Source organism: Carettochelys insculpta, chromosome 3 (genome assembly GCF_033958435.1).
Source record: "Carettochelys insculpta isolate YL-2023 chromosome 3, ASM3395843v1, whole genome shotgun sequence".
Classification (NCBI taxonomy): Eukaryota; Metazoa; Chordata; order Testudines; family Carettochelyidae; genus Carettochelys; species Carettochelys insculpta.
Window position 1 is genome coordinate 39342860 of NC_134139.1, and position 21496 is coordinate 39364355.

Sequence of the window (21496 nt, forward strand, 5' to 3'; positions counted from 1 at the left end):
GTATCTGTTTAGGGATGGCTACAGATTTATTTCTTTAGCTTTAAACAATAATAAAAACGCCCTGACAAAAAGTGCTGGATACCCAGATAGTTAATTAAACTCACCTTAATGTAACAGAGAGGTAGCCGCCTTAGTCTGTATTCTAACAAAACCAAACCAGCAGTCATGTAGCATTTTCAAGACTAACAGAATGAGTTATTAGGTGATGAGCTTTCGTGGGACAGACCCACTTCTTCAGATCTATAGCATTTCCATTCCACAAAAGAAGAGGTTAAAAAAAAGTTGCAATAACAACTGACAGATCAGATACATGGAACTGAAGGAGGAAGGTGTGGGGTGGGGGACATTAACGGGCTTGTCTGAGATAATTATGAGCATGAAAGGAGGGGAAACAGTTGCTGTCTCTGTTCATACCAAGTGTTAATCTGTTGAATTTGAATATGAACCCCAGTTCACAAATCTCTCTCTGTAGTCTGCCTTTAAAGTCTCTTTGTTGTAGGACACACATTCTCGGGTCTTTGACAGACTGGCCTACTCCGCTGAATGCTCACTGACAGGCTTATGTGTGTTGAGATTCCTACTGTAGTGGAGATTTACCTTTAATGTAGCGATGATGTCCTGTGTTAGGAAGATGGCCATTCAGGGCATGCACTTTATATAGTGCATCAGAGCATTATTTAATTAAAACAAATTTTTCAAAAATGTTCACGATGGAAAAATGTTTAGAGAACCAATGCTCCGTTACTGATTTGGAAATGTATTCCAGGTGTGGGGAGGAGTAGGATGGATGCATTGGGAACTTTTAAGCCAGTAGAGGGCAGTGTGATGTCCCAGCTGAAGCATGAATTTGCTGCTCTTCTCCCTCTAGAAGGAAGGTGAATAATTGTGAGCATGGGGAAGGCTCCAAGCCAGTGGAAAGGGCAGTGGGGGGAGGAGTTATCTTCAGCAATATGGGATGGGGGAGGCAGTTACCTGAGTGCATGTTTGACTTACCAAACGTAAGGTCCCATAGGGTACCCACAGCGCTTGCCTCCACGTAGATGGAACACCCAGTATTCTACTAACCATTTAGGGCGGAGAACAGTTGTAGCACTTGCAGCAAGGACGACGATTACATGACTTTGGGGGCGATTACATCAGTCTTGCTCCCTCCGCCTTGGCAGTTGCCGAGCATGTTGTTGTGGAAGCTGTACAGAATGGTGAGAAGGGCTTAAACCACAGACATGGCACTACAGACCGTAAAGAACCTTTTAAACCACAGGGACAACTGCCACTGTCTGTCCTTGACCTTTCTGCCTTTGTGCCTGGGTAAGGGAGGAAGGAGGAGGAAGCCATTGGCTGACACCTGCAATGTTATTAGCAACATAAAGCTTCAGGGATGTGGGTGATAACACAGAGATAATAAGAGTTACGTTCTTCTCAGAATCTCAGTCACTCATCTGTTCTGCTTGAGGAAGGGACGCTCCCTCTTTCCAGAGCCATTGGTTTGTGCTGCTGTGGCTGCTGGCTGAGCAGTGGTTAATGTTTGCTTGCTGGGTGGGGCTGCTCTGGATTGAGTTTTGATTTCAGCTGCTTCCCTTAGATTCAGCTTTGGACAGAGAGAAGCAGCTCAATGTGACCCAGTGAGGAATATATGGGTTTATTCACATGTATATCCACAACCACGTAATGAGTAGTTTAATATGACGTGTTCACATTTTCATCTCTTTCCATCCGTGTTCCAAGCAGAAATAGGAACACTTTCTTCCTATTTAAAAACACTGCAAAAGAAGTCAATATCTTTATAATGAGCTTTACGTCTGACTCAAAGGCGGGCATATAAATTCACCATAAGCCATTCTAGAAGGTTAGAAAGAAAGATATAAATATATCTGGTGCATAATTCTGCAGCAAGAGCAGATGAATTTTATGATTTTGGTTGCTCCTGCTGTTGGTTTCCTTGCAAAAGCTTAAGCTGGTTGCTAGGTAACCAGTATTTTAAAAAAAAAGCACATTTGTTTTCGCATTGCAGTCGGGAGTCTTGGGAGCAGCAGAGGCCTCAGATGGCTCCTTAAATAGCATCATTGGGGAATGACAGATAAAATATTGAACATTCATTGGTTAAGGATCCTGTTACAAAGGTCAGCCAGCGAGGTGACATTCAATAGTTTGATTTCTTCTGACTGTGGTAAGGGGGCATGGGATGAGAGAGGTTTGCCTGAGTATGTGTTTAAGACAGTAATGCAAATGGAAATTTCCAAAGATTCCTCAAAATGAAATGGAGCATATGTGCATTTGTTTGGGAAGGAAAGGGAGGGGGATATGCAGCAAGAAACCATCAGATATAGGCATTTTTCTGACAGCAAGATACTAGGTCATCAGTAGTGAGAGCATATTTATGTTAAAAATGTGATCACAGAAAGGGGTTGGAGGGATTTGGCAATTATTTTAATAACGAATATTGAAACTGATTACCTGTGTCAGTGGTGTGTCTAGGGCAGCCTCACTGGAAATGCCCAGGGGCAGGGCAGGCTGCGGAAAAGGGGAGCAGATACTCCCAAGATTAGTGAGTACCAATGAAGTTAGATGTCCCAACCAGTCACAAACTGTCTTCTGAGCCCCACACTACTTATCAATAAGTGGGGTTGGGGAGGAGGAAATCGCACAGCTCTTATTCCATTCTAGTTCTCTGGCTCCCAATCAGCACTTTGGTCCAGCATAAGGAGAGGTCGTTTTAAAACTCTGCTCACTATAGAAAACGTTCTTCTGACCCCAAAAGGCCGACCATGTTGTCGGGTCAATATCAGATTCCATCTTACCCAAAATACATTATAAAAGAAAGAACAAGGAAGATAGTTGTTAAATGGCAAAGCTGTCACATACTCTCAAGGGCTTCATAGTCCATATATTGAGTATTGGTGAGTTTGCTGTCTTGAAAGTCCCTCTGGAATATAGTCCCAGCTTGGATGGGTCAGTCAGTCCTTTGTTCAGAGCTTCTGTCTGTAGAAAAGTTACTTCAGAGCTAGGAAACAGGATTGAAGACAAAACGAAGATGACGCAGCTGCCTTTTATCATCTTTTGCCATGTGGCTTTTACTTCTGGTGTCCCCAGACACAAACATTGCAGAACATGGCACTGAAAGGCCTTAGAGTTCTGTCACTAGGAATGCTGCTTTTTGGCTTGCTGACCCTCGATGGGCTATCATGCAGGAGTGCTGCTGCCAATCAGTCTGGGGGTATCATCAAGAAACACAGCACAAGTTTGGAAATACAGATATGCTACACATACATATCACTTACACTATAAAGCTACAACTAAAATTACCATATTTGGCAAATAACATTTGTGCAGCTACCTCATATAGTGAATCTTAGCCAGATTCCTTGAAAGTCTATAATATTGCTGTCAGTAATATAACAAACTGTTGGTCATATTTCATACAGCGTAACAGCCTGATAAGTAGATGCAGGGGCAAGACGAGAGGAAAAAAAAGTCAAATTATATGTTAAGAGCCAAAAGCAATAGCACCATTGGGTACACTTGGAATTCACAGAATTATACAAGTTAGAGGGAAAGATAGAATGAGGTCACGCAATCTGGGGATTCTCATCCCCTGGTTCATGACCCCATGAGGTTCCATGAATGAGCATCAGGAGTCACAGCCACCATCTCTGTCACACATCTCTAATAGGAATGGGACCAGCTGGATCCCAGCTAGGCGAGTTGCGGGATCCTATGGAAAATGGGGAAAACAATGGAAAATGTGGGTATTTCTGAACTTAGCACGTTTCCCTGCCAGGGCAGGTTTGTTCTTCAGCCATTATGGGCAAGATCAGAATTGTATTAATCTAGAAGGGGACCCTTGGAAGATCTACGTGGGCCTTAGAAGCGCGAAGTCGCAGCATCCTACTTGACATGTCCTAGATGGACATAGCTTAGACTATTGATTCCCAACCTTTTCACTAGTGAAGACCACCCCCAATCACCCCCACAAATTGTTCACAGACCCACAATCACCCCACCCCCAAATTGTTGACACATCCCCATCAAAGCCAATTCTAACCACTGTGTACACATTATTGAATGGAAAAGGAAACCACAACATAGATTTTTGGACAGTAAATTAATAACATAAGAGAAGATATTTAATTTAAGAATAATAATTGGTTGTAACTTTGCTATTAAAATTTGTGTTCTATGGTGATTTTTATTTATCTTTTTTTTTTTTAAATGGATCCACTGCCATAATCTCATGGATCCCAGGTTGAGAACTACTGGCTTCGACATCTCACCACCTATCTTATTTTTGACCCACAAGACAGCAAACGCAGAACTTAATTTTTCACTTCTACAGATGTGGTTAAAAACATCCTGGATCTGCTTCCTCTGTATCTCAGCTCCGCTTACAGATTCCCCCCACCTACGTTTAATTAATTTGTAATCTTTGGAAATAAAGGTGGACAATGCAGAGCCTTGCAAACAGTCCTGGGAACAAACTCTCATATGCTGAGATACTAGGAACTGAGTATGTCACTCCATTGATGCTCCCTGTGGAGCTGTGTGTGTCACTTGGGTGAAGTTCCCTGGCTAGGGTGAGGTGTGTATTGCCTTGTAATAGAGCTGTGGCTGGAACAGCAGCAGAAGGAGGGGACTGGAATATTAGATCATGATCCTTTCTTGAACCATGTCAAAGCTTGTAACTCGACCCAGGAGGGTATCAGACGCCATTGCCAGACCCATGTTAGAGTGGAAGAAGATATCTTTGAAATCCCAAGACTCTGGCCTCAAAATCACAAAGAGAAACAAAAGTAAAACAATATCTAGAGTTGTTCACTCTGATAAATACACCAGCCAGTTTAGATATTATCCTAGGATGGGAATGTGGAATATATTAGTTCTAATCCCAGCTCTAAGTTGAGTTCCCTTCTGGTCTTCGGCATGAAGATATTGACAGTTTCACTACTGGGGTTGTACTGCTGTCTTTAGCTTGTTGGAATCAGAACTGCACAACTGTTTTAAGCCCCAGACTGCTAATAGAGCCTGTCCTTGAAAGTGGGTGGTAGGAAACTGTGCTTTTGGATCAGTCGGTGTTAGCTTTTGTCCCCCTGTTTGCTGTGAGATTCCTAGGAGGCCATGGGTGTGTTACAATAGGTACCTACCTCACGGCATAGTCTGAAGATTAGTTAATGTGTGTAAAGCACTTTAAAGATGAAAAGAGCTATGCAAATGCTACATGTATTAGATGTAACGAATTGTAACCCCAGAGAGACAGACCGTGAGCTTCATGGGTTTTCTTAGAACATAAACTACCCATACTGCCTTCATTAGAGTTCAGATTCTTCTCCTGGGCATGGTGACCATACCCAGGATGTTTTGGGTGGGCACATGCTGAGCACTGCGTTATGCTCCTCTTGTTAACTCTGTGCTCCATCTGACCCTGGTGGTATTACTGTTTGCTACAGAAATTGAGGAAACAAAAGCAAAATTCACCAGACAGAGACTGATTTAGGTGCCCAAACTTCTACAAGTCTTTATTTAATTAACTGGAGGGCAGGACCCCCCAAGTTCCCAAAGATCACAAGTAAGTGTTTCTGTAGTTGCAGTGAATGACTGCAGAGCCCCAGGGCGAGATGAAGAATAGAATTAGGATAAACCTGTATTTTGATTTATTGGGGAAAATAGTTCTCTTGTGCCAGGCCTGGCTGTTTGGCATTTTGAATATACAGGTTGAAACTCCCAAATCCATCATTCTCTCGTCCGACAGGACCATGCATCTTCCAGGATCAGAGAGTCCTGGGGCTGGGAGGAGGAGGATCCAGCTAGACCAGCCGTAGGAGCCCAGGGCAGGGCAGCCACAGCTGGTCTGGTGGCAAGGAGTGGGCAGCAGCAGCCAAGGAGGCCGGTCCCAGGAGCAAAAGCCCAGGCCAGGGATCTGTGGCTCACAGCGGCTCTTTGCCAGGACGAGGCAGGAAACTGCAGCCTGGTGAAACTGCGAATGGGGAGGGGTGGCTGGTGCCAGGAAAGGTGGCTGGGGAACCTGTGAAGGAGTGGGGGCAGGGGCAGGGAGCCGTGAGCAACAGCACAGAGGGGACCCCTGGAGCAGGGGCTGCAGGCTAGTAGTGGAGGGTGGGGGACAGAATTGACCTCCCTTGGTCCAGCAAAATCCCCAGTCTGGGTCTGCTTGGGTCCCCAGGGTGCTGGACCAGAGAGGTTGAACCTTGAGTATGATTTTTGTTGCGGGAGGAGGATCAAGCAGCTCGTTGCTGATGCATAAGTCTTTGCTGACTTGTGCAATTGTTGCCAGCATTTCACTAAATTGCATTGCCTAATCAGACACCTGTTTTTTCTGCCTACCCTCTCCAGTCTGCATATGCTGTGTCAGTGCTCAAAGAATGCGCTAAGTTGCGCCCTGCAGATCCCATGGTTCCTCTTCTAGCTGCTAAAGTCTGCATTGGGCCATTGCACTGGGTAAGTGAGCTGTTACAATGCTTTCTACATAATGTATTAGGTGCCACAGTGACAGTGCCATAGTGCAATAAAAAACAAAACAAGAATCCTGTGAAATATAGATCAGCAGTGAAAATCTGAAATGCAGTTCTCTAGCACAACAGAGCTAATTAAAAGTACAAGGTGATCAGGAATTATTTCCCTGGGTAGCCTACAGCTCCTTGTTCAGGTTAATTTCCAGAACAGAATCCCAATAATTAACATTCACCTTCTAATGGCTGTGGTTGGGGTTGAGGAAACCTGGCCCCTTGTCTGTTAGTCAGACAGCTCTGCAGTTCTTTGTTCTTGGGTCACTGTGTCAGGCTTTTATATTTCAGTTGCATTAATACATGCTCCAGAAACAGAGTGGGGATGGGAGACAGAACCTGTGAAATTTTAATTATCCTCAAGAGCAGAAACATCTGCCAGTCTTTTGCTGCTTGGTTTAATTAACCGAATGAAAGCTTGCTTTTCCACCTCTGTTTTCCTGCAGCCAATAACGGATTACAAATGGAAATTTTAAATAAAGCACAAGAGGCAAAAGGCACAAAAAAACCCATAAGAATCTGCTTTGGTTGAGTGGAAAATCTGACTTTTTTTTTTTCACATTAGGAGCCAGATCCTTAGCTGTGTAAATCAGCATAATTAGTGGAGCTACAGCAGTTTACACCACCTGAGAATCAGGTGAAATTTGTTTTTAAAGGCAACTATATGCCAAAATAAGCTGTACTGTAATGTTGAAGGTCTGACTTGCGTTGACAAAAGACAAGAAATATTTCCCTGAAGAGCTGGCCCCTCCATGTCAAGACTGAGGCCCCAGGGCAGGGATGAGCAATAATTTTTGTAGGGGGGGCCACACCATGAATTTTGGTTCTGGTCACAGGCTGGCTCTGGGTCTCCCGCATCCCCTGGAAGGGGTGGGGCCTTAGGGAGAAGGGATACAGTTGAGGGCTACAGGCAGAGACTGTGTGTGTGAGAGAGGGTGACCATCCATCCCGTATGTGGGATGCCAAAAAGACATGCCTATTTATTTTTTTAAAAGGGACTAATTGTCTTGTATTTGGGCCCTCCCCCTGCTGACCTTTTCCACTAGAAGCTGTGCTGGCATAGCTGCTGGCTGGAGAGCACATAGATCACTTCCCTGCGCCTGAAGGAAGTGGGGGGGCGTGGGCAGCTGCCACATCTCTGCTGTTTCTCCGGGGCTCCTGGGGACTGCTGGGGGTTGCTGCTTCCCCAGGGCTTCCAGAGAGGGCCAGCGCCTGCTGCTTCCTTCCCGGTTCCCCGGGGCTTGGTGGAGCCAGGAGGTGCCACCCTGCCCATAGCTCTCTGAGCCGTATTTGGGAGTGGGAGATATGGTCGCCCTCGTGAGAGACAGACTTTGTGACACAGATTGTGTGCTGCAGTGTGCAAGTGACGGTGGCTGTGTGTGTGGCACAGAGTGCGTATGTGTGACAGTGACCCAGATGTGTGTGCTGGCTGCTGCTGGGTAAGTTTCTGAAAGAAGCCATCTTCTGTCTCTTTAAGGGAAATCTGTCCTCTGTTGTTTCCCCTTCCCTGTCTGCACTCCAGAGTGAGGCACTTAACATCCATGCTGCAGACTGGAGCAGCTTCCACCTGTGTCTCCCTCTCCTCTGTCCTGCCTCTGCAGAGATGGGTTACAGGGGCAGGGGAACACACTGACTTCAGCATTTTCCTCTCCCCACCACCCCCTCTGCAAAGCAAGCAGGAGAATCCTAGGAACAGCTAGGCCACAGAGGGAACAAGGTGCGGGGAGAGGTAGCTGAGAACAAGCTGCTGGCCTGCTTATTTCAGAGTGGTCCTCCTAGTTTAGACCAGAGCTATGTGAGCTCAGAGAGCCAGCTTAGAGATTCTACTGCAGAACTCAAGCCTGGAGAAAACCATTTTTACATTAATGATAAAGTGAATGCCTTACTTGGAAAGCCAGAATGCTAGTAAAGGGTTCCTGCCTATTATAAATGGCATAAACAGATATCCATCATCTAAGAGATGGATACATAATGACTTATGTGCAATCCTGTGGGTCCTCCTAAACACAAACTTCACAGTAGGGAAGACTGCTTTTTCCCCCTCATTAGCTGCTGCACATAATGTCTTCTGCTCTAACTAGTCTGCAGGCAGAACTGAAATAATACAGTAAATGAAAGTTCTGAGGTTCAGTTCTGAAAAGAAAATCATTGTGATGTCATGTTTTCTGTAGGCACTGAAGCTGTAACCGAGGTCTCTACCGTTGAAATAAAATGCATCTTTGATATTTATTGAGATGCGTAGACTAGGCTACTATATCATGCAAAGGAAAGGAACAGAATTCTTGTGTCTGTTGTATGTTGTGCTGTTGTTTTCTTGCTAGCTTAACTTGTTTCTTTCCCACCCCCCTAATATTAATGATCAAATCTCAAACCGCAGCCATTTCATTGTGTTCTCACCATCCATTGTTTGTTCAAATCACGCTCATGAGTACCAATTATATAAGTCAGAGGCTTAGCTCCTTGATTTTTGTCCATGATTAGGTGCTTATTAATTGTTTTGTTCATCCCAGAATTGGTGCACGGAAAGTTTACAGATTGCAAGTGCAAAATAAGAAGACTGTTTGAACTCCATTAGTTTGTGTTTGGCCCAGATTATGCAATCTTCAGCGCCTGATTAAATTTCAGCACTGAACAAAACATCAGGATGATGCATGTCACAAGAGCACATAGAGGCCGCAATTAAGATCATTATGCTAGAAGGGGTAAAAATGTATAGAAAGACAAGTGCATGCCTGGAAGAGCTTATAGTAGAAACAGCACACTTTCTTGGGTTATTTTTAATATTCCCCAGTTACCTCCCTCGCTTCCCTCTCTGCGGATACCCCAGGCTCACTCCAGAATGTCTGTCTTCAGCTCTGCACAGATTCAGGCTCAGTCTGGAGCCATCTGAATACAAAGGAGAGTTAGTGAAAAAAGTTAAAAGGTGTTATAATTCTGATAAGGAGAAGTCTGATCTGCCATCCTGTCATGCAGATGGGATAGGATAGGATTTGCAGAACTTGCCTTGCCATTTTAGTGAATGGGCACATAGCTGCTGATTTCCTTTAACACTAGAACTTGCCTTACTTCATCTTTTTCCAGAGATGAAGAGGTGGGCCTGCCCCACGAAAGCTCACCACCTAATAAATTATTTTGTTAGTCTTTAAAGTGCTACATGACTGTTTTTTTTCTCTTGTTTGGGGAGCCTAAAGAATTAGAGGGTTACTCAGTGTTGTTACAAAGGAAGATCTAATGAGGAGGGAGTAAGGGGGTAAAAAGCACCCCCTAATTCCCTCCACAGGTGATGCACAGCTAACCTATGAAAGGTAATACACTTCTGGTGTAGAAGAAGTCTGAGATTGAAATCTGAGTGAGTCATAACTCCCTGCCTTGATTACTCCTGGGGCAGTCCAGCTGTGCATAGGCCTTTACTCGTGGACATGGCAGATTGCAAAATGACAAGTTAATCCTAGATAAACACATAATGAGGAAGAAAGGGAACGTGTGTTTAACAGTTGTTTGTCAGTTCCAAAGGCAAGATTGTATTTTCTGTGTCCCATTTTAAAGCTTATTTTTTCCTATCCTTAAACAGGTTAGCTTACCCTGACATTGAAGTCAGTGGGATTGCAGGGATGTAAAACTGGGCAAAAATTGGGTGAAATCCTTTCAGATCTTCAGGAATAGAGAAAAAAGTTTATTTTACACAATCTCTATCCACTAACAGGCAGTAACGGATTCTTCTGTCAGCAAAAGTAGGTTTCCCAGTGAACTTTAAATGATCCTTCTGCCTTTGGAGAGCGGTTTCCCTAACTGTCATAATTACAGCAATTATATGCATTCAAATGTCCTGGTAATAAAATTAGAATCAAATAATTCCAAACCAAAGCTGAACAAGTTAGTTGTGATCAGTGACCATGTAAATAGACACCAGGACCGATATTTAAGGGAGCAATCTAATAGGAAAATATTAAGTTTTTTTTTAATTGTAAATGTTAATGTACACTTTGGTTTTCAGGAAGTGTAAGATCTGATTAATACCTAACTTCCTGGAAATGTGACTAGCATATTATAAGTTTATTTATGGAATAAATATAAATATTTGCCATAAAAAGATGAAGTCAGAAAATCATTTATACAAATGCAAAAGCAAACTCTTGCTCCCTTTGTCTCTTTACTATATGTGCTGTGTTACTGCATCCTGACAGTTTGCTGTCGAGGTGCAAACGGTACTTTAATCTTACTTTTTACTGCTAGCATCTGAAATCATTTCAATGCCATTTATGCTTCTGGATAATTGTCATGAGGTGTACAGACTTGTTTCCTTGCTGGTTAATCAACCAGTTATTTAGTTTATAGTACCAGATTTTTACATGGTGATCCTGGAACACTTTAAAAAACAAAAATAAGTATTGAATGAATATGCAAAATGATTTAGTGTGCCCAAAATGCCCATTATGCATCTGTAAAGAGCTTTCCAGAACACAGCAAATTTAAATAACAATATATTTTAATACTACATCATGCAAATAGATACATAAAGAGCCAGAGCCAGAAAGAGCTGAGTACCCTCAGCTCCTGTTGGCATGAAGAGCCAGATCTTCAATTGATACAACTTGGCTTAGTGCCATTGATTTCACTGCAGCTGTGTTGTTCTGTTCCTTGAAGAGGAGCCTCACAGGAGCTCTGAGGATTGGGCCCCTGTGGAGCAGTAAGCAATGCCTTGTTCCGCCTGTATTGGAATGATAGGTTTTCACACATTAAAAAACTGTGGTGTAAACAGCAAATCAATATTTCATTAGTCCCAAGGCCTCAGTGAGCTTCTGCCAGAGAGCAGAAAAAGCACTAAAGCTTTTACACTTGTATGGATCACTCTTGGCCATACAGAGACACAAGCGGGCCTTTGGTTAACATTGCCCGTGGGATTTAAAAGCTTTCTGGACCAAGCTATGACTTTCAGTGTATTCCACATCCGTATGTGGTACAATGTGTTTAAAATGTGCCATTGGGCGAAAGGTGACTTAGGTGTTCTACCCTCCCTGGTCCCAAGAACAATTTCATAAAATCATAGAAGATTAAGGTTGGAAGAGCCTTCAGGAGGTCATCTAGTCCTTCTGCTCAAAGCATGACCAACCCCAGCTGAATCATCCCAGCCAGAGCTTTGTCACGCCTGGCCTTAGAAATGTCTAAGGATTGAGCTTCCACCGCCTCTCTAAGCAGCCCGTTCCAGTGCTTCACCATGCTCCTACTGAAACAGTTTTTTTCTTAATATCAAAATTAGATCACCACCACCCTGCAACTTGAGAGCACTGCGTCTTGTTCTCTCATCTCTTGCCGCTGAGTACAGCTTTACTCCATCCTCTTTGGAACCCTCCCCCCACATTCAGTTAGTTGAAGGCTGCTGTTGGATTCCCTCCCCCCCGGTGCCTTTCATCCGCATAATACATAAGCCCAGATCCCCCTCCCCAGAGTGTCCGCATGCTTTCTGTAAGGCAAGGGAGATGGGGGACAGAATTGGAGACACGATTTAGATGCAGCCTCACTAGTGCCAAATAAAGGGGAATAATCACTTCCTTTTGATCTGCTGGTAGTGCTGCTAAAGCAGCCCAGTTTGCCATTACCCTTTTTGGTAACAAGGGCACACTGTTGACTCTCATCTAGATTTTCATCAACTGTAATCCCCAGGTCCTTTCCTGCAGAACTACTGCTCAGCCAGTTGGTCCCCATCCTTTAGCAGTGAATGGGATTCTTCTGTCCTAAGTGCAAGACTCTGCACTCATCCTTGTTGATTTTCATCAGTTCTCTTTGTCCTGATCCTCCAATTCATTTAGGTCACTCTGAACTCTGTCGCTACCATCCTGGCTACCTCTCTCCCCAAGATTAGTGCCATCCAAAGAATCTCAAGAAAAACACACTCCTCTCTCTCTTTGTCTCTGACCAGTTGTATAAATAGCTACAGGTCACTGATGCCTATTGGCACTGGTAGGTTTTGAGTCAGTGTTTCAGGAGAATATTCTATAGATAAATAATTGTTCCAGAATTTTCCCTACCCTCTGAATCAGTGTTTTCAACCAGGGGTACACATAGTCCCAAGGTACACAAAGGTTTTCCCGGAAACACATCAACTCTTCTAGATATTTGCCTAGTTTTACAGCACTCTACATAAAAAGTATGAGCAAAGTCAGTACAAACTAAAATTTCATGCAGACAGTGAGTTGTTTATATTGTTCTGTACACTATTCACTGAAATGTATGAACATTTATATTCCAGTTGATTTATTTTGTAATTAAATGCTCAAAATTAGAAAATAAATAATTTTGACTAATACTTTGCTGTGACATTTGAGCATATATCATAAGCAAGTAGTTTTTAAGTGAATTGTAACTTGGGGGCACACCAAACATATCAGGCTCCTAAAGGGGTTCAGTAATCTGGGAAGGTTGAGTGCTAGTGCTCTAAATGATGATTCCCACTCATGCCACAGCTGTTCATAGTGGAGCAATTTCAAAGTCTCTCACAGGAAGTGACATTCAAGAGTGTTGGCTTCTGTGTAATCCCTTGGTGACTGGACAGCTAATGCTGCAGCGCGGGAATGGCTCAAGAGCCCCATGCCATGTATCCCTGTCTAAAGTCCAATATAGATATGGAATAACCATCAAGAACCAGTTCTTGTCATAACTAAAAAAAAGACCAAAACAATAGTGATGTTTGAAATTCCCCAACTTTTCCAACCCTAACAAATGCTTCTCTAGTCTATTGCTCCAGTCCTGTGTAATTTTACCTGCCAAGTTTAAAACTGTCCTCATCCTACTGCTCTGTGCCAGCAATTTCCCTGCCTGTCCCTGGCAGTGTTTAGTCTGTGACTGTTTATGAATCTGGAGGGTGAAGATTCAGTGTGATGGGGCTTCAGCCTTTTGAAAAATAAGTTAAGCCAGTTGAAAGCCAGATAGGTGGGTGGCTGTATGCCAGGGGCTAGCGTTTGCTGTTCTCCCACGTTTGTCGGGGGGGTTGGCTCAAGTACACACCAAAAGCTCTGGTCAAATAAGCTGGTTTGCTGTAACGGACTCTCTTTCAGGTAAAACATTGCTCAGAGTTTTGCTACGGTTTGGCTTCCATCAAAGAGAATGCAGGGGGTAAGCCACATTATTATATCGTCAGTGGCAGTTTGCAGCTTGATGACATAGTTCTCTGAGAGCTGTGTTTGCTTCCTTGTGGCCCGAAGCAGGAGTTAGCCAGTTATCAAAACTTCCTCTGACAAATCATGCCATAATGCAGCATGCAAGTTAACAATGCTTTAGTGTATCTTTGTGTTTCTTTGCTTTTAACTGCCCATCATTTTTCAGCTTCCTGGTCTCACCCCTATTCTGTCCTATTCTGCTGCCGTCGCGCTCTTCTTTCTTTCTTTCTTTCTTTCTTTCTTTCTTCAGTAGGGAGCATGCAGAAGTGGCTCTGTGTGTTTTTGTGTCTCATTTTTCTGGGCATCTTTGAGGCTGTAACAGAACAGATTTCAGACATAGATCCCACTTGCTTCTAAGACAACTAAAAATAAAAGGAGGAGGAGGAGGAAGGAAGAAATTAAACTAATTAAATTAAATTCAGGCTGTTGCCTGTAAGCTGACGCCCCAGGTCTTTACCAGGTGTTGTATTGAGGTTCCACAGTTGACTTCTAGCATGTTTTTGGGGCTTGGAAACAGTGTTATTAGTTTGCTTTTGGTAATGTCCATAATAGGCTAATCATTTTTCAAACACGAAAGGAATGCACAGTTCCTGCCCCTTGAGGGACTCTTGTCAGATTCTGGGCCTCCAGGCTTGCTAGCACCACCTATAGCTTGCAATGAAAAGGCTGATCTAAATGGTTTGCCACACAGTTTGACTTTAGCATTGGACCCTATTTGACATTAATTATTCTTCTATTAGGTTAGTTTTCAGTTGCACTGAGTCCCTGGTCCCATGATCCCTAGCAGCTTAGTGGGACTAGGTTGAGCAAGTCCCCCTGCTATGCTTTATGAAAATTAGCTGATAAATATGCATTACTCAGAGATCCTTTGGACAAAATACCTCAAGTAACCTATCAATTTTAATGTTACAGTTTGCTGGATCTATATCAGGGATTTTCAACCTGTGGGTCGGGACCCAAACATGGGTCGCGATTAGATTTGTTAAGGATCACCAGCAGTTTGGAGCTGCATGTGGCTCTTAAAGGTGCAATTTGCCGCTCCTTAACGCTGCCACATCCAGCAGCTCTCTCTTCCAGTAGAGAAGCAGCTACACATTACAAAGACAGCTTCTCCACCTTTGGTATTCGTAGCCATCCCAGGCAAGCCACTTGTTAGACTCTTGTAGTAATTTATGCCCCCTCTCCACCCTTCCCTCTTTTGCCTCCCATCTGTTCCATGTAGCTGATTTCTTAGTTTTGATTTATGTTTGTACCTCCTCCCAGCACCTGAGTGTGACTCACTCGGCTCTTCCAGCAGTGTGACCCTCCCAGTCCCCTGCCTGCGTAACTCGCCCCAGCCTCTGAGTGTGACCCTCCCAGTCCACACAGCCCTATGTGACTCCCCCAACCTGTGTGACCCCTGCAGTCCTTCCAGCCCGAGATTGACTCCCTCCAGCCCCTGAGTGCGGGGTTTAAGGTGGGGGAGTGGAGAGGGTGGTTTGGAGATGAGGGTCTTTCCCCCATTACAATTCAGATCATCTATAATAGAAAACAAAACAATTAAATAATAAATGTAATGTTATTTTATTATCATTGTTGATGTGTTTTCCCTTTTTCTGTGAAATAACTACTATGAGATTTACCTATCTCATAGAACTGGAAGGGACCTTCAGATGTTGTCAAGTCTGTCCCCTGCAGTCACAGCAGGACCTATCACCATTCCTAACAGATTTTTTTAAAGGTATTTGCCCCAGATGCCTAAATGGGCCCCCTTGAGGATTGAGCTCACAAGGCTGAGTTTAGTAGGCTAATGCACAAACAAACCACTGAGCTATCCATACCCTCTGTTATAAACATGTAGTACCCAGAGGCACTGAGAGTGAGTGCCTCTCTCACTAGGGATACTGGGGTGAGTGAAGTCTCTGCTCTACAGCCTCAGGTGAGAGCCAGCTGGCCTTTAGTTCATGCAGTAGAGCACAGGGCTTTAGCCCCTATGATTACAGGTTCAATCCCTGATGCTGGCAACCCAGGTCTGTCAGCATTAACAATTGGGGGTTTCTCCAGGATGAACTGCTGCAAGGTCTCAGAAGCTCAGGATGTGCTTCCTCAGCCCCAGGAAGCATGTAGTACTCTCATACTAGGGTGAGTGAAGTCCCTGCTCTACAGCCTAGAGTGAGAGCCAGCAACCTGGGTCTGTCAGGGTTACAAACATGAGGGGTGCAATTTTATATTCTTGCCCCAGGCAAAAAATTAGCTAATTATGGCAATCCTTCTCTCCCCCCTCCCATTTTTGAATTGCCTTGGGTTACCAAGTCTTCCTGAATTGTCAAAATGGGTCCCCACCTGGAAAATGTTGGGGACCGCTGATCTATGCTCTATTTTGGTGCATGTATTATTCTTCTCTGGAAAATTAGAGGTCTGAAATATGTCTGTTTATAGTTTTAAATGTGCCGAAGAGAACCATTGCTTATAACCCAGATCCCTAACTATTGGGTGATAAACTTATAAACCAGGCTGTTTACAAGTTGTTATTAGACCTCTGAAATCTCCACTACATTGCATCTGATGAAGTGAGTCTTTGCCAGGGAAAGCTTATGTTCCAAAATATATGTTAGTCTGTAAGGTGCCATAGGACGTCTTGTTTTTGCAGATACAGGCTAGCATGGCTACCTCTCTGATACTGGTTTGTCCTGCACTGTGTCCATGTGAACCCTGCTTCTACCCATTGAAGTTTCCTAGGGTCCTTTGGTCTACTCCTGTTTCCAAGTGGGCTAGATCAGAGTACGCTATGGGATTTCTAGAGGACCGCTGCAGGTCCATCTGGACACTTAGTACGCAACATGCTAGTGTGGGATATATTCATACCTCGGCTTGTCGCATATTAAAGGTTTGTTTAGGCAAGCCCAGAGTGGCAGCCACCATATCTTTAAAATTCATAGTAAGTGAGCTGTCCGCCTGCAGTGCAGGAACATCGGGGACCATTGGTGTTTGAGAGCTGAGGCCTCATGAATGTTAATGTAAATGACCAGCTTGGAGATTATCAGGCTCTTTAAGAACTGGGGAGGAGGGATGGGTGGCAGTCGCAACAGAAATGCCGGAGGCTGAACAGTGCAAAAAAGGATTTGTGAAAGCTTTGATGGAGTTTGCAAGCCCTTTATACTCAAAGTAGTCTGGTGTGACCACATTTGTATTCCCAGGAATTTCTATGGGAAGTGAAAATGCCATTAAAACTAATCCGAATAAATATTTACAGCTGGTCCTGCATAAGTGCAGAGCAGGAAAGATGAAAGCTGTGTCTCCTGTTCATGAAGCTCAGGTCATCTAGTTAGGAAATGGAAACTCTGCGAGCTGATATAGGTGACCAGTCACTCCAGCCTCAATAGCAAAGTATAGTGACCAGTTTGTAAGCAATTCAGAAGCTCAGATTTCTGCATCTCACCTCCAAGTCATTTTTCACTCTTCTCCCCATGTCTCCTCCATGTCTGGCTCTTTCTCTGCCTCATCCCTTTTCCTGGTTCTTCCCTACGTCAAATGCAAGCATCTTGTTCTCACTCTTGGGATTTGGCAAGATTATTTTCCCACATGTCTGATATCCACTCCTCCTATTAGTTCCCTTAATCTTAAATTCTGTCCAATCAGGTCTACTGTTTCTTTTATTCCTTCTGTTCTCTTCTTTGCATCTTCTTTCATCCTTGACCCCTCCATCCATTGTGTTTCACATTGTATCCTTCTTCATAGGCCTTGTTTAAAACCTGCTCATTTCACAAACTGCACCAATACGGATCGCTCCATAGATGATGTCCCATGTGGTATTGAACTTCATTGTTATCCCTTGCATCATATCCGCTTGCATCTAGTTTGTAAACTCTCTGGGACAGAGCACTCATCTCTTCTGCTATTTGTAAAGTATGATGTTCACTTTTTTAAAAAGCTTTCATTTTTGAAGAAAGAAGGAATGCAGCAAGATTAACAGGTGCAGACAAATGGTAACAAGTCTGGTGACAGGGTTGTTGTTACTGTGTAATCTTTTTGGAGTGGACATGATGCAAGTAATTTTTTTTTTACCCTGTCTTTTCCCTACAGCTGGAAGAAGGGAAGTGTTTTGCCAAGATGGTGATAGACCTAGGCGAGAATGCTGGAGATTTCCTGGCTAAGGGGTATCTGGCCTTGGGTCTGACATACAGCCTTCAAGCTACTGATGGTAATGTGTCTGACTTAACAAATATTGTGACTAAAACAATGATTCTTAGACTTCAGTGTACACTGTGTATTAAAGACATTATTTAAACTCTGGCTGACCATAGAAAATAAACAAATTTCTAGGCCGCTGGGGAATATTCTCTTGTTTTTTGAACACAGTCTCTTTTGATAGGTTATGTGGAATTTTTATGCAGAAGTATATGAACAAACCGTTCTCAGAGTCCTCCCTCTTTGGGGAGAAGGTCCATGGGCCATGGCTAACAATTTTTGGGGTGCTTGAAGTGAACATTTGTAATAATTTTTCAAGAGTTCAGTTATATAACAAAGTCCAGCTTTCCTTCTATTTTCACATGCATAAATCACAAAGAGAAGCTGGAACTCCGGAGTTCAACTCCTGGCTTAACACTGACTCCCTCTGTGGATTTGAACAAGTCATTTAACCTCTCTGTGCCTCTCTTTACCCCTCATTAAAATAATAACTATCTAGCGGCAAAAGCTTTGAACGGGGAAGGAGTTATGTAGGTACTGAACATTATGTTTTAATTATAGGTAGGCTTTGCCATGCTCTAATGCCTGAACGATGGATGGATGAATGGGACGGTGGGAGGGAGGAAGGAAGGGCTTTCAGTTCTGTTTTTCATCAGCCTGGGGAAAGGAAGGGAAGACAGGTGGGCCGGGCATGGCGGTGCAGCTCGTGCTATTATAGCTTAATGCCCTTAAGTTACATATACCTTCCCCTGCTTTAGGTTGCAGGTCTAGGTTGCAGTGTGAGATTCTAGCCCTCCTAGAATAACATGTTTGAGATGGAACAGATGCTGACTAAATGTGAACAGAAGGCTGGTTGGTGTGCTGCACTTCTCTGTGTTGCAAGGATGCCAGATCACTTACTGCTGGCTTGGTGTGGAGAGGTCAGAGAAAGGCAGGGCCTCCCCAGAAGTTTTGTGAGAAGGATTAGAGTACCTGTCTGATGGACTTAGGGAGGTGTGCCAGGAAGATTGCTGCTCTATTCCCAGACACGCTGACAAGTTGTTCCGTGGGGGCTGGGCTGTGTAGGTACAGCGACATCCGTAGGAACTCCACCAGAAGTGCCCTCCCACCGTCAGGGCCAGCAGCACAACATCTTGGGAGGTGGGGTTAAGAGCCAAAGTTAAAAATAGTTCCTGGCTGTCAGTGAGATCAGCTGCTCTGTTCACCTGCTGACACTTGTAATCCTCCTCCTCTTGCTCGTCCATCACATCTTCCCCACTGTTGTCAGAGGAATCTCTTTGGAGGTATCCACAGCTGTTTGGGGGCGGTGGTTGGGTCGCTCCTTAGGGTCCCATGCAGGTGCTCACAGAAGTGGTATGTTTGTGGCGATGACCCAGGACTTCTGTTTGTTTCCTTTGTCGTCTTGTACACCGGCCCGACCTCCTTTATATTCATGCAGCGCTGCTGGACATCTTTTTCTGACATATCCTGAGAGCTTGGTATAGATGTCTGCATTTCTTTTGCTGCTTCTTAAGTTTCTGCCAGCACAGCTTCATTCCACCACACTCACCCGCAGCAGTATGGTCCTGGATCTCCTGCGTGCTCCACGCTGGAGCTTGTCTGTGTGACCTGAGGAGTTCATGGCCAAATGTGCTGTAGAGGTGTGCTGCCTGCCCCGCTTGTCACGCTGGCCAAACAGGAATGAAATTCAAACAATCCTGGGCCATTTTCTGCACACCTGGAGAGCAGTAGATCTGAAAATGGTGGCCAGAGTGGTCACACCAGGGCACTGTGGGACACCTCCAGGAGGCCAAGAACATCAGATTTCACAACACTGTCTGGAATACCCTGAAGTCAGTCATGCAAGGTCAAATTTACTCAAATTTAAATCAGGAGTACCAAAATTGACCTTAGGAACCCTTAAAGTCTGCAGATTGTAGTATGGAGTGATTGCTTAGAAAATCATGTCCTAGCATAGACTGTGCCTGAGATTATTTTCTCTAAATAAAATGGATTATTTAGAATAAATTGTTTCAAAGCCACCTGACAGTTCTTGTTAGAAAATTCTGGTAGAATGTAAGACCTTTTCTGATTAAGATAAAGCTTTCTCTTTTTAATTTGTGCTTTATCAAGAATTAGCAATATTCAGTAAGCTGGAGACCTAGAACATTCAAAAGTAAACTGTTTTCCTTGTGACGCTTTCTGCTTTATATCTTGACCGTTGCTTTGCAGGAGTTGGATGAGAGAATCATTTCCAATATCATTAAAACGTTCCAGTATTTTTGAATAATCTTCAAAAAGTCTGTTTACACATACCAGAGAGACCCTGTTACCCACCACAAGATTGGTCTCCACACAATGGCCATTTCTACACAGCCATGCTAATACACAGAGTGAAAGATGCTAATGAGGTGCGGATGCAAATTCCCTGTGCCTCATTAGCATAACGTCACGTGATTTGGAGTCCAGAAGACCATTCTTCCGGACTCCAAAACGCCATGTAGAAGCGCCGCTCTGAGAGGGCTTCTGGAAGGAAGTACTTCTTCCGGAGGCCCCTTCTTCCCAAAAATGTTTGGGAAGAAGGGACCTCCGGACGGAGGACTTCTTTCTGGAAGCCCCCCAGAGCCACGGTTCTACACGGTGTTTTGCAGTCCGGAAGAACGGTCTTCTGGACTCCAAATCACATGACGTTATGCTAATGAGGTGCGGGGAATTTGCATCCATGCCTCATTAGCATCTTTCGCTCTGTGTATTAGCATGCCACTTCTGAAGGAAGTGGCCTGTGTAGAAACAGCCAATCTGTGTAGTATTATGAGATTTCCTTGTTCTCATAAAGTGCCTGCTGACATGGTGTTGAATTTAATGTCTCACTGAAGCAACTGGGTTTTGTGGTATATACATGAGAAAATGCCTTCATTGTTCTTTCATTTTCAGGAACAGAGATCTTTCTTTGCTCCAGTGTAACTATTTCTTGTGTGTGCGTGTGTGTGTGTGAGAGAGAGGTATATCTTTTTTCCCTTCTTGCTATTCAGTGTTGTCACTGTCTGTCGCGCCAACTTTTGTCTCCCTTGGGTCTCATGCAGAATTCATATCAAATAAGGAAAGATTATCTGAGTTTAACTAAGACGTGGTAAGGGAAAGAATCACCAAGTACAAACTATATTGTGAAATGCAAGTGTTCTTCATACCTGTTCCCACCATGCCTCAGCTAATGCTTAAATCTTCTGTGGCTTTTTCAGACCATCCTTTCATTCAAAGAATGTATGAGTTGAAAGCTTTGGCTACGATGCCACAGATCAGGAATGGAGATGAAAATATTTCTCTAAGAACTAGAGACAATTAGTATATCCAGTGCACAAGCTAATATTAGAAAGCTTTAGTCATTGCTTATTAGTGAACTACTCCTAATTTTCTCATCTGTAGATTAAAAATCAAACCTCGTTATTTCATATTTGATGTATGATAAAAAGAATTTGGCTGGTGGTATAAGGGCACTAAACTAAAGCCTGAGGAGATTACATCCCATTTTCAAAAGTGATTTTGCACCAGAGTTTCAAAAATATTCAGACACCAGAATAGCTTTAGAAAATCTAGAATTTGAGTTTAAATCCCATTAAATTTTGCAGTACTTAAGATATTAAGGCCTAGATCCTTATTGAAACCATATGGCCTAATGGTATCAAA

General features: G+C 43.7%; 1 protein-coding gene across 4 annotated transcripts in view; it reads left to right on the forward strand.

Moving 5' to 3' along the window:
• TTC7A (tetratricopeptide repeat domain 7A) overlaps positions 1 to 21496 on the forward strand; it is a 172675-nt gene that overhangs the window by 56143 nt on the left and 95036 nt on the right. For all 4 annotated transcript variants that reach the window (XM_074989651.1, XM_074989652.1, XM_074989653.1 and 1 more), the window contains 2 exons: positions 6343 to 6447; positions 17729 to 17846. In XM_074989651.1, the coding sequence (XP_074845752.1) occupies positions 6343 to 6447; positions 17729 to 17846 (223 nt within the window). The remainder of the gene's footprint in view (positions 1 to 6342; positions 6448 to 17728; positions 17847 to 21496) is intronic.